Here is a 12,959-nt window from a genome sequence, read left to right as displayed (position 1 = left end):
CACAGCCTCTCCCGTTTGCTCGCTGGGCTGGGCGCCGCTCCGTGTTCCCCGCTTGTACAGCGCCGAGCACAGTAGGGCCCTGGGTGCCAGCGCAGCCCCCATAACAACTAACACAGCCCCCGCTGCCGGCTCCCCACTGACCGGTACCGGGGCTGGGCGGGGCTGGGCTGGGCTCGCCTCCCGCCACCTCCCCCCAGGCTCCGCGCCTGGCACCCAGGAGCCGCCCTGAGCCAACGGTTCCCAAGGCGGGGCCGGGCGCGGGGGCGGGCACAGGCCAGGGCCGCCGCCACCTCCACCTCCCCGCGCCGCGGCCCCGCTCCGCCCGCACCAGCTCCGCTCACCTGGGCTCAGCCCTCCGCGCTGGGGCTGGGGCCGGGGCCGCGGCTGCAGCCGCCTCTCCCCGCTGGCGCCGCACCACATCCTCCGCCCGCGCCGCCCGCACCCGCCGCTTGACTCGCTGCCACCAGCCGGCCCGAGGCCTCCGACGCGGCCCGGCAGCGCCCCCGTCCGGCCCGAACGGCTCCCCGCGCCACGCCCCCGCCGGGACACGGACAGCGCGGCCCGGGCTCTGCCCTGACTGCACAGGGAGAGAGAAGCCCCCCTCCCAGCTACCACCACACCCACATCACAGCTATACACCCCAACATATCTACACCCCACATCTACACCCTCACCTACACATATCTACACCCCACAGCACAGCTATACACCCCAACGTATCTACACCCTCACAGCACAGCTGTACACCCCACATCTACATCCTCACCCACACAGCTACACCCCACGTCACAGCTGTACACCCCACATATCTACACCCCACATCCACACTCACACATATCTACACCCCACATACCCCACATCTATACCCCAACCCAAACATATCTACACCTCAGGTCACATCTATACACCAACACACGGACATCACAGACCCCACATCACACACACACAGCCCACATCTATACCCCCACCCGAACATATCTACACCCCACATCACACCTATACACCAACACATCCACATCACCCACCCCACATCACACCTATACACCAACACATCCACATCACCCACCCCACATCACACCTATACAATACACCTAACACAGCACCTATCTACACGGGGGTGAGCAAACTTTTTGACCCGAGGGACATATCTGCGTATGGAAATTGTATTGGGGAGCCATGAATGCTCACAAAACTGGGGGTTGGGGTGCAGTAGGGGGTGAGGGCTCCAGCTGGGGGTGCGGACTCTGGGGTGGGGCCAGAAATGAGAAGTTCAGGGTGTGGGAACTGGGGGCTCCGGACTGGGGTACGGAGTTGGGATGTGCGTGGGATCTGGCTGGGGGTGCAGGCTCTGGGGTGGGGATGAGGGGTGGGAGTGTAGGAGGGTGTTCCAGGCTGGGACCAAGAGGTGTGGAGGGCAGGAGGGGGATTGGGGCAAGGGCTTGAGGCGCAGGAGGGAGTCAGGGGTGCTGGGTCTGGGTGGTGCTTACCTCAAGCAGCTCCCAGAAGCAGCGGTATGTCCCACCTCCGTCTTCTACGCAGAGGCGCAGCCAATCGGCTCTGTGCGCTGCCCCGTCTGCAGGCACTACCCCTGCAGCTCCCATTGGCCATGGTTCCTGGCCAATGGGAGCTGCGGGGGTGGTGCTTGGGGCAGGGGCAGTGTGCGGAGCCCCCTGACTGCCCCTATGTGTAGGAGCCGGAGGGGGGACATGCTGCTGCTTCTGGGAGCCGCACAGAGCTATGGCATGCATGGAGTGAGGCAAGCCCCCAACCCCACTCCCCGGCTGGAGCACCAGAGCAGAGCAAGCCCTGGATCCCGCTCCCTGACAGGAGCTCGAGGACCAGATTAAAACATCTGAAGGGCCAGATACAGCCCCCCGGGCCATAGTTGGCCCACCCCTGATCTACACCATAGATCACATATATACCCACATCAGCGCACACACACCGTATCACATCCCCTATATTCACCACACCAACACATGCACCTCATACCACATCACTTATATATACACATACGCACATGACATATCCACACCTCACATATATATATATATTATATATATATATACACACACTCACACCTTACACCACATATATACTCCCTTACATCATATGTATACACCATATGTATGCACCTATACATATACACCACATCAGATATACACACCCATACCCATACACACAATATCATATATATATATATACACACACACACACACAGTATTGCCAGCCCTAAGTGTTCAAAAATCATAAGATTGGTATTTATATATATGGGAGTTTTATTTGTCTTCTGATTTTTGAGCCTTTAAAGTGCCCTCAGGTCATGTTTTCAAGCTTTTCTCCACAACTATGACAGATAGAAGTAAGAGCAGAGATTTTTGATTTAATCATAAATTCCAGCTTCTCTGTCTTTAAGGAAAACAAACTGTAACAAAACTCACAATAAGATTGCAAAGGTTGACAACGCTGCACATCACATATATACACTCATATATACATACACAGCAAAGCTTAGCACATCATACATATATTACATCCAAAAAAGCGTATGTTAAAAGAACGTTAAGGTTGCAAAATTAAGTACGCCAAAGCTAGAAAATGGAATTAAGATTGCCCGTGTATACAGTATTTAGTTACATGATCATATACTATTTTTTCTACAGGACCCCTGCCTAATTCGGTGCAGAGGATGGACAGTGCTCTGGGAATGAATCAGGGTTGTGTAGTAAAGAAGGTGCAACATACACAACACATACATATATTATACGTACATATCACACGACATATACATACCCATAAATACATACACACCACACCCACACTGCAACCACAGATATATTCAAATCACATATACACATGCACCAAATAAAAATGCAGAACTAATGTTTTTAAAGAGATTTTATTTTAATGGGAAATTCTCATTAGTGCCAGCCAGTGTGTGCAATTTGCAACTTCCGTACACAGTTGCAAAAAATCAAGTGTTTAATTCTGTAGTAATTTGTATAATGAAATTTAGAATGAGATTTATCCTTGCGTGAAATGTAAAAGATGCAATGTAATAGAGTATGTTTATATAACACCCAAAGTTTGTCAGGTGCTTTAAAGAGAAATAAAAGTCCCTGCCCAGAGGAGCTTGTAATCTAAGGAGCTGCAAATTTTTATGCACTTGGGTATTCTTATTTAGATAAGTAGTCATACTAAAGTAAAAATCAGTCAGGAGATCTAAAATGTACTTTTGGACTGAAGTTGCACACTTCATATCTGACTGATTCATATTTCAGATTCCACCTTGAAATTAATTCATTTTAACCAATTTTGGCCAATTTAGCATTTAGTTTTTTATGGACTATGTCCAAGTGTCCTGAGCTTGATATAGCTTTGAGAAGGCATGTAAGGATGAGATTTCTATCGGTGAATGTCCGTAAATGTCAATTTCATTGTTACACACACAAACCAAGGAAATATATTGCCATCAATAATAATATAAATTTACAAGATAGGCAAAGTGTGCTGCTTGCAAACATATTAGTATATTTTGACATGTGACGCTGACAAATTGTGGTTTAATGGTTACAAAGCTTTAACTTTTTGATTCTCAACATCTACTGTCATTAAATAATTATTGTCTGACACCTCCCATAATTTCCCACAAGTGTGAAAATTTAAATCAATAAAAATTAAAAAACACTTAAAAATAAACATCTATATTGTCTCTTGAAATTATACAATATAAATCAAATTCTGCTAAGCCTATTTATAAGTTAGAGAAACCTCTGAGAGAAATATCTGCCTTTGTGTGTGGAGATTAAAATCCAGAGTTGGTACCGATTTTGAATGGTTGGAAATTTCAGACTCCTATGGATTGAAGTTATATGGTAAAATAAACTAAAATAGCAGATTAACAGATTTTTTTCAACTCCTTTGAAAAGACGATGTGTGCAAGTCTTACATTATAAAAGAATACTTGCAGTTCATTAAAATTAATACACATCCATGTCACTGAGGCTCAGATTGTCCTCATTCCTACTTTCTTGGCCCAAATAAAACTCAGGCAAATTTGCAGTCCCTGCACTCAGGGTAGCCCAGGGGCTACTCTGTCTTTAATCCCCTAGAGGTGCACAATGGTCCAATGAGGGAAGAGAGGAGGTAAGACCATGGTCCCAAGCCCTCTCCTCTACACCAGCCTGCAAAGAGCGACCAGTGTGCAGGGACAATCAGCTGTACTACATGAAGGGCTGTAATAGTAAGCATCCTCCCATAACTTCTGGAAGCACTGGGTATTCCACCCCACCCCTTACTTTGGGAAGTGCCTATGTGTATACTACGTGCAAAATGTTTTGTTTTTAAATTTAAATCTACAGTGCATCACTATGATAGTGCAGTCACTGTGCACACACAGGAGTTCTTCTCTGAGATTTTATTTTGTATGTTGTAGAATTTTTTCTTCTCACATTCAAGGGAGCATGCATACAATTATGTGATATGATACTGGAAACAATCACTGTGCTGTATGCATCTTGGTGGCTTATGATTTTAATTAACTAATTCTTTACTAAGAATTATGTTCCTTTTTGATGTCTCTCATGGTCTTTTCTATTTTATTTCAAGTTAGATTAGCTATATCTGGTTTATATTCTTGAACTAATCCTTTCAACTAGCTTTGTTTATGTGCACTGTTTGAATTCCTCAGTCTGTGGATTTGGATGTCAGAAACATTAAGTGTTTTAGGTGCATTCTAATATACAGCCATCACATGCCATCAGTCTCTGAGGAACTTGCAATGTATATTTCAGGTTTCAATGAGGCCATAGAGCAAGGAAACTGCCCTCGTTTGTGTATTAAGACCACTATCATTTTTCTGAGGATGTCTTTTTCCCTTCCATCTTATTGCAGCCATCAACATCTATCCTGAGATCCACCTCTATTTTTAGTTCTACAAAGGCTAGTTGTCATCTCTCTACTATTTTTATTTACCTTTTCCCACTTAGTTAACTCCCCTTCCACCTTGAGCCATTACCACCACTTTTGCACTGATAAACTCAACTTTACTTCTTTTGATACCTTTAATTGCTTACCTTGACCAGGTAAATTTGTCATTTTGTCTTAATCTTCTTTTGGCTTCAGTCTCGATTCTGCTTTCTTTTTTCTTTCATATCTCCCATGTTTATATATCTTCCTATCACCACCTCTATCACCACATTATCCATGTACACCAGTGCCTGGATTCAGCATCTTCTGTAATCATCATCAATACATTCATCACCCCTCAGGTTTACTATTGTTTACGTATATTCTTTATACCTCCATGTCCCAGTTTTTTAACCCGTATGCAGAATGTTGCTGTCTTCCCACAAAAAGTGAATGCCTTTAAAAAGCCAACATTTGCCAGCAGATGCCACAGTTATTTCCTATTTTAGATTGGAGGAGAAGAAACTGTAGTGTCTCAGATACTGGTGTGCGATTTTGGCAAATGTTGCCTCTTTAATGGTGACCACTTTATAGTGTGCAAGGCCATCACCCTCTCTTTTCTAACAATTTCGCTGGCTCTCCACTAAGTACAGAATCCAGTTCAAAATTGCCCTCTTCGTTTTTCAACCCTTCCATGGGCCTCTCTCCCTTTCTTGTTCCTCTGCTTGTCTGGAACGGACCTCTCCTTTGTACAGTACCTTCATGCAACCTCGACATCATTGTAAGAGTACTCTTCTCTGCAGCTGCTGCCATCTGGAACAGGTTTCCTGTAGCTCTGTGTCTCATCACCTCCTTCCTCTCATTTCAAAACAGCTGCAAACATCACTTTTCTTCCTTTCCTTACACTTCTTAATTTTATTCCCACTAGGCTATCAGTACTTACCTTAGATACCCCACTGACAGGAGCTTAGAAATATCATGGACAGAGCAGATGAGATTAAATTTGGCTGTGTGTATTATTTAACTCTGTAAATGTTCACAACAATTCTGTAGAGTGTTTTGGGATATGGTTTGTATGAAAGATGTTCTTCATTATAGAACCATAGGGTTAAAAGCGAGCCAAGGTCATCTAGTCTAACCCCCTGCCAAAATGCAAGATGATAAAACTATTCTCTGGATGCAAAATCCTGGCTCCAATGAAGTCAATGCCAAAACTCCTATTGGCTTAAGTGGACCAGCATTTCACACCCCCCCAAATTATTTTGTCTTAAATATGTCTTAAACATAGTAATCCAAGAGAAACAGCTACAGGCCTCCTTTAATGGGAGCTAGTTGTAGAGAGAAAAGCAGGCAAATTGGAAGTTGGGACCGAAAGGCTAAGAGCTGGGCTGGAGGAAGTCCATTTCTGGCAAGCAGGGTTGCCAATTTTGGTTGAATGTATTCCTGGAGGTTTCATCACATGACATTAATCTTCAATTAAAAATTAATCTTTAATTCCTGGAGACTCCAGGATAATCCTGGAGGGATGACAACCCTACTGACAAGAGCAGCAGCAGCGACAGGAGTGACCTTCAAACAAGGGGGCTGTGCAGATAGGTCTGAGCTAGACAGAGAAAAGGAGTGGACTCTGGCCGGAGGGTCTGCAGGCCAGCACATTGTTACCTCTAGCTGAAAGTTTCCTGGAGAGAGAATTCCTAGCACCGGGGCAGGGGAGCCCCATCTTCATATCTCTGTACTGGACTACCCCTAAGGGCTGGATTAGGGACTGCTGGTTCATATTTTGCTTGTAATTTAAAGCAATTGTGCCAAGAGTAATTGTTGGGGTTATGTCTGGCAGCCCTAGTAAAGCAGCTCTTTGTTATTCATTAGACTCTCCGAGGTTGATAGGAACCCAGTGAGGGTTGCAGCCTGCAGGACCTAGTGCTTGCAGCACCCACAGTGCATGGCACACCAAGCGTGCTACCAGACGTCTAAGGGTATGTCTGCGCGGCAAAGAAAAAAAATCTGTGCCAGCCAAGGGACAGGAGTAGCACAGCACTCCCAGCAGCTCCCAGTTTATAGGCCCTTACGCAGAGTTTGTGCCAGAGTACCAGCAGCAGCACCCTGACCACTGACAGTGCGGCAGCATGGCGGTGGCTGCAGGCCCAGCTGGAGGCAGTTAACCACTCTTTACTGGGGGGATTATGAGCATCTGGGTGGCAGTTACTGGGGTAATGATATAATTAAGAGAATATAAATAGAAGGAACAGGAAGCAAGAGGGAGTTCAGGAGGTGAGCTGGGTAGAAAGTGCCCGCTACAAGAGGCCTGTGTTAGGTTCTCTGTATAAAAGAGCAAATGAATAAAACGCACAGATGGGGGAAGGCAAACAGCTCAGGTTTTATGACTGAGGTGACAGAAACAGGTTAAGCAGCACAACCTGGAGGTAACTGAAATAGCACCCTGTGACAGAGTTATAAGGGGTTTTTCTGCTCCCCTGCTTTAACAGAGATCATTTTTGTGGATGAGAGGATAACACCAGAGAACGTCCTTGGGGCCACCACTCCTCCACACTCCCTGTTGGTCTGTATACACATCTGCTTGGCTGTCTCTTCATTTCAGTTTTGCTGATAAACACCCTCTTGCAAAGCCTGGGGAAGAGCATGCACGTGAATGTTCCTCAGAGCAATGCAAGAAAGTGATGTTGTCAGGCTAGTGCATGGGACAGGAAGTTCAACTGACCATTAACAAGAATACTGTCAAATGCATAACAAAAACAAATTGGGGCAGGGGGGGTCACTGGTGCCAACTGTCCTGAATTTCCTAATATTGTGAGATTTGTGATAAACTTGGAGTTACCATTAAAAGAAATCCAAACGTGAACATCTGGAAGTGCACAGTTAAGACAGGCAAGCGGCTGTAACTCTGACCTGTAGTGACACCACAAGGCAAAAAATTGAAATTAACCTTGTATTTTTAAAAACACACTTTAATCTAATCTGGCACTAAAAACTGTTATGCACTAAACGTAATTGTGTGGTTATTGCACAGTGTCACTACAGCGCAGAGCTAGGACTGTTTGCGTGCCCTAACTGTGTACTTCCATGCCTTAAAAAGTTTCTTTTAAATTTAACTAATTCTGAAATCCCTGGGTTTGAAACCCTTGTTTTGGAGATAATTACAACATCCCTGTGAGGTTTTTACTCATCGGATATTGCTATGTATTGAACCTGAACTCTAGTTTAATTAAGAGATTCATACAGTTTAAGGCCACAAGGGATCATTCGATCATCTAGTCTGATCTCGTGTATAACACAGCCTGTTCAATTTCACCTAGTTACCCCTGTATTGAGCCCATTAAGTTGTTTGGCTAAAACATGTCTTCCAGAAATGCATCCAGCCTTGTTATCCAGACAGCAAGATATGGAAAATCCACCCCATCCCTTGATAGTTTGGTCTAATGGTTTAATCACCTTCACTGTTAAAAAATTGTGCCTAATTTCTCATTTGAATTTGTCTGGTTTCAGCTTCTAGCCATAAGGTCTTGTTGTGTTGCTTTCTGACAGTAAATGGCTCTTTAATCTATCTGATATTTTCTTCACAGGAAGGCACTTACACACTGTAATTGAGACACCTCAGTCTTCTGTCATAGCTTCCAGGGCTCAAAGGCAACTGTGATAAGACAGAGTGACCTTCTGTATAACACAGGCCATAGAATTTCCCCCAAATAATTCCTGTTTGAATTAGAGCAGATCTTTAAAAAAAAATCCAATCTTGATTTAATAATTGCCAGTGATGGCGAATCCACCACAACCTTAGATAAATGAACTATGCTCACTGTTAAAAATTTACACTTTATTTCCAATCTGAATTTGGCTAGCTTCAACTTCCAGTCTTTGGATCTTGTTATACCTTTGTCTGCTAGACTGAAGAGCCCATTATCAAATATTTGTTACTTATCTAGGTACTTATAGACAATGATCAAGCCACTTGTTCATCATTCGTTTTGAACAGCTAAACAGTGAGTGTTTTAAGTTTCTTACTGTAAAACATTTTTTCCACCCCTTAGATTATTTTTGTGGCTATTTTCTGCACCCTCTTCAGTTTTCTAACATCCTTTTCAAAATGTAGACACCAGAACTTGACATAGTATTCCAATATCTGTCTTACCAATCCTGGATACAACAGTAAAAATTACCTCCTTTCTCCTCTATTTGTACATCTATGGTTCACATTAGCCCTTTTTACCATAGCATTGCACGGGGCATTCACGTTGAGTTACTTGTCCACTCTGACCCCTAAAGTTTTTTCAGAGTCACTGCTTTCCAGAATACAGTCTGAATTCTTTGTTTCTAGATGTATAACTTGGCATTTGGCTGTATTAAAAGGTATTTTGTTTGAATAGGCCTAGTTTACCAAGCAGATTGCTCTGTATATCTGCCCCATTCTCATTGTTACCACTTTGCCAGTCTTTGCATCATCCACAAATTTTATCAGCAGTGACTTTTATCTTCACTTCCAGATCATTGATAAAAATGTCAAATAGTGTCAGGTCTAGTACTGAACTCTGCAGAACCCCATTAGAAACATCCCATTTGAGATTTGTCATTTAGACAGTTCTTAATCTGTTTAACATATGCTTTATTGATATTGCACAGCACTAATTTTTTTAGATAGAAAGTCATGCAGTACTAAGTCAAAGACCTTACAAAAGTTTAAGTAGATTACATCTACACAGTTACCTTTATCAACCAAACTTTTAATCTCATCAAAGAATAAAATCAGGTTTATTTAAGAAGACGTTTTCCATAAAACAATCATGACTGGTATTCCTTATTCATTAATTCCTATCCTTTAATTCTTTATTAGTGGAATCCTCTATTGTCTTGGCCATTATTTTGCCCAGGAATAAGGTCAGTCTGATTGTCCTATAGCTACCCAGGTCATCCTGCTTACCTTTTCTGAACACTAACCCAACGGTAGCATGTCTTCCAGTCTTCTGGTATTTCCCTGGTATTCCAAGATGTATTCCAAAATTAACATCAGCAGCCCAAAGGTCTTCTCAGTCTGCTGTTTTAGCGCTCTTAAGTGCAAGTTATCCAGACCTGCTAATTTAAAAATGTTTATCCCTACTGGATGTTTAACATCCTCCTTTGTTACTAATGCAGGGGAAAGTACTTCATCCTCCCCAGGGGATACAAACACATCATTCTGCTTCTTCCAAATATAGAACAAACATTTATTGAACACTTCTGATTTTTTTGCACCATTATTAACCATCTCCATCAAGTGATGGGTCTTGTAATACAGGGAGCAGTGGGAGAGTGCTAGATATATAAACTCAAGGCTAATTAAGGCGTGGTTCCCTGTAGACTAGGGAAGGTGGCTGCAGGTTAATTGGATCACCTGTCAATTAAGGCCCTGTTCGGAACCTAATAAAACCCCTGCGTCAGACAGAGAAGGAGAAAGGACTGGAGCTTGGAGGGGTGTTGTGAGATTTGGAAGACCTGAGAACTGGAATAAGGGAGACCCTGCTCCACAGCATCTAAGGATTGGGGGTAACCCCACCTAAGGGGGACAAGGGTAAGAAACCCACAGGGGTTGAGAGGGGCTGGGACTCAGAGTGAGGCGTGAACCTAGACCCCTCCCCTGCTTCCCTCCTCTACCACCTTCCCGGGCTAGTAGCGGAGGCCCTTGGCACCCAAGAGCAGGGGCAAAGGGTGGTATCTTAGCTCCCTGCCAAGAAAAGTGCAGGAGCTATGAAACTAAAATTGGCCATCTTGCCACTGTCTATACTACTGTTAGAATTTCTTTTGTTCTTAATATACTTAAAATCCTTTTTATTGTCCTTAGCCCTGCCAGCCATAGATTTTTTTTTCCCCTGATGTTGTTTTTATTTCTAATTGCTGCGTTCCCTACACCCCAATGTAGTTTGTCATCTGACCCCTGTGGGGGAGAGGAGGGGAGCCAGAGGGTAAAATAACAGGACTCTACACATCTTAGTCAATAGGAAAAAATAAATTACATTTGGTGATCAGAGCTTCACAAGTCCTTGCTTGTTGACCAGGCATAAACATTTCTCTGACTGCCTATAGGCTAAGCCCGTAGCCAACCCTGTATTACTACTCTGCTGGCAGAAATGCTGCTGGCTATATGATTAGAATTTTCAAGGAAACATTCTGGTTGGTGATAGAAACCACACTTAAACAATTCTGGGAAACTTAGTTGTCTAAAATAGATCTTTACTTCAAAAAACTAAGATAGATGAATTTAAAAACCTCTCATTTTAATCTCAGACTCAGGAAGTAACATCAGACAACACAACGATTGTCATTTGTTGAGGCCTGGAAATAGGAAGTGGGTTCAGTTTCAGACACCATCAGATAATGCCATTGCCAGAGGATGTTATTACAGTTTTAGGCTAAATATAAATAACTTGTCTTATGCAGTACAAACTATCTGTTGGCTATGGTCAATTATTGTGAGAGAATACATGGAAGTCTGCCTGCTGGACTTGTTGGATTTCTAACTGAAGATATAATGCACTCTTGTGTATGGTGTATTGTTATCTCCTACTACAATAATGTTCTAATTCTGTTGCCTGTATTTATGGACCTACTTTAATGCATTGGTGGTAAAATAATAGGCCAAGTGGATTGTTCAGTAAACTAATCTAAGCCAAATCCATAATAAGGGATTACTTTCCATCAGAAAGTACAAACACCTCTAAAAGACTTATATTCCATCTGAATGAATTACTTTTCCTACCACTTGTCAGCATTAGAAATTGGCCAGTGGCCCAAGGCCTACACTTTACTCAACAGGCTAATAAAATATTGATCAACAATGCCAAAGAGCCAGCTGCACACAGAATAGCAATTGTGGAGAAAAGGTTGTTGTGATTGCTGCCAAAATATTCATCTTGGTAGGATTCAATGCCAAGTAATTTCACTTTTGTGTGATTCAAAATCCTGCTCTCTGTAACAAAACCTTCACAAGAACAGAAAATACCCTAAAGAGTTAGTCCAAAAGTGGACAGTGGCCTGGAAACTGAACTACCCTCCTCCCCCAGGAGAAAAGCCCTTCAGAAAAGAGAAGAGACATAGGGGCAAAGCAGTGTGAGGAAAATATGCACAGCCACTCCTAGCCTGGTGTGCTTGTCCTGGAGACAAACAGCTGTCTGAAAATGGGGGGTATGAACCCAGCACCTCTCATAAGCAACACACTCACTTAGCAACATCTAAAGGGAAAAGGAACAGTCAAAGGAAGAAAGAGAACAGAACAAAACAAACCCAGGGCAGGAATGAATTCTCCAACCTTCTGTAGTTTGTTCCATTGCTAAACCAATAATCAGGGCAAACTTGGTCCTGTTTCAGGATGGAATCCTGACCTCACTGAAGCTAATGGAAGAACTCTCATTGAGTTCAATGGGGCTAGGATTTCACCCTCAGCCTCTAAAACAGGCTAAACTCAGACTTTGCACTTGCCTTTGAAACCTATGCGCATGCCAACATATTCAGTAGACGATATGATGTCCAGGTATAGCAATGCTATCAGGTTTATTATTTAATTGTCACATGTATTTTTCTCTGGATGCTATCACAGAAAACAGAAGGATCCCAGCAAGAAGGAATGTATGGGTCTTGACAGGGCCACATTTCTCAGCTATGCGCTACTTAAAAGATTAAACCTGGGATGGCACCATTCAAAATATTAAAGCTGGCCCCTGCAAAATATTCTTCTAAATCGAATGAAGGCCATTAGAACTGTGCAGAAGTGTGATGTCAACTGCTGAAAGATGAAAGTGTCGCTTCTCCCTTTACTCTCATTTCCTCATCCTTTTATATATCTTTAAAAGGAACAAGAACAAAGAGATCTAGTTGGCTTATGAAAGAAGAACAAAACAGTTTTGGATTCTCAGGTCTGTAGCATGGAGTCTGAGGATTGTGGGGTGGGGAAAAGATATTACAGTTACATTTCAGAAGGACAGCCTCCCTTTTGCAAGTGCAGTTTGCACTCTGATTACATTGTATTGAATAATGGGCAAATTCTCAGATTTGTGGCCACGGTTAAT

The 12,959-nt window shown here is 43.3% G+C and overlaps 1 protein-coding gene and 1 long non-coding RNA gene across 7 annotated transcripts in view; one reads left to right on the top strand and one right to left on the bottom strand.

Moving 5' to 3' along the window:
- The window catches only part of DISC1 (DISC1 scaffold protein), a 352,964-nt gene extending 352,511 nt beyond the window's left edge, over positions 1–453 (bottom strand). For all 6 annotated transcript variants that reach the window (XR_012667726.1, XR_012667727.1, XM_075126899.1 and 3 more), the window contains exon 1: positions 342–453. Coding sequence is in view for 4 of the 6 variants with exons in the window: in XM_075126899.1 (XP_074983000.1) it covers positions 342–420 (79 nt within the window). In the remaining 2 variants the exon portion in view is untranslated. The remainder of the gene's footprint in view (positions 1–341) is intronic.
- LOC142071596 (uncharacterized) overlaps positions 1–12,959 on the top strand; it is a 67,433-nt gene that overhangs the window by 5,427 nt on the left and 49,047 nt on the right. The window lies entirely within an intron of this gene.

The sequence above is a fragment of the Caretta caretta genome, chromosome 3 (genome assembly GCF_965140235.1).
Source record: "Caretta caretta isolate rCarCar2 chromosome 3, rCarCar1.hap1, whole genome shotgun sequence".
Classification (NCBI taxonomy): domain Eukaryota; kingdom Metazoa; phylum Chordata; order Testudines; family Cheloniidae; genus Caretta; species Caretta caretta.
The sequence above is the reverse complement of the archived record's forward strand: the minus strand, read 5'-3'. Positions and strand labels throughout refer to the sequence as shown.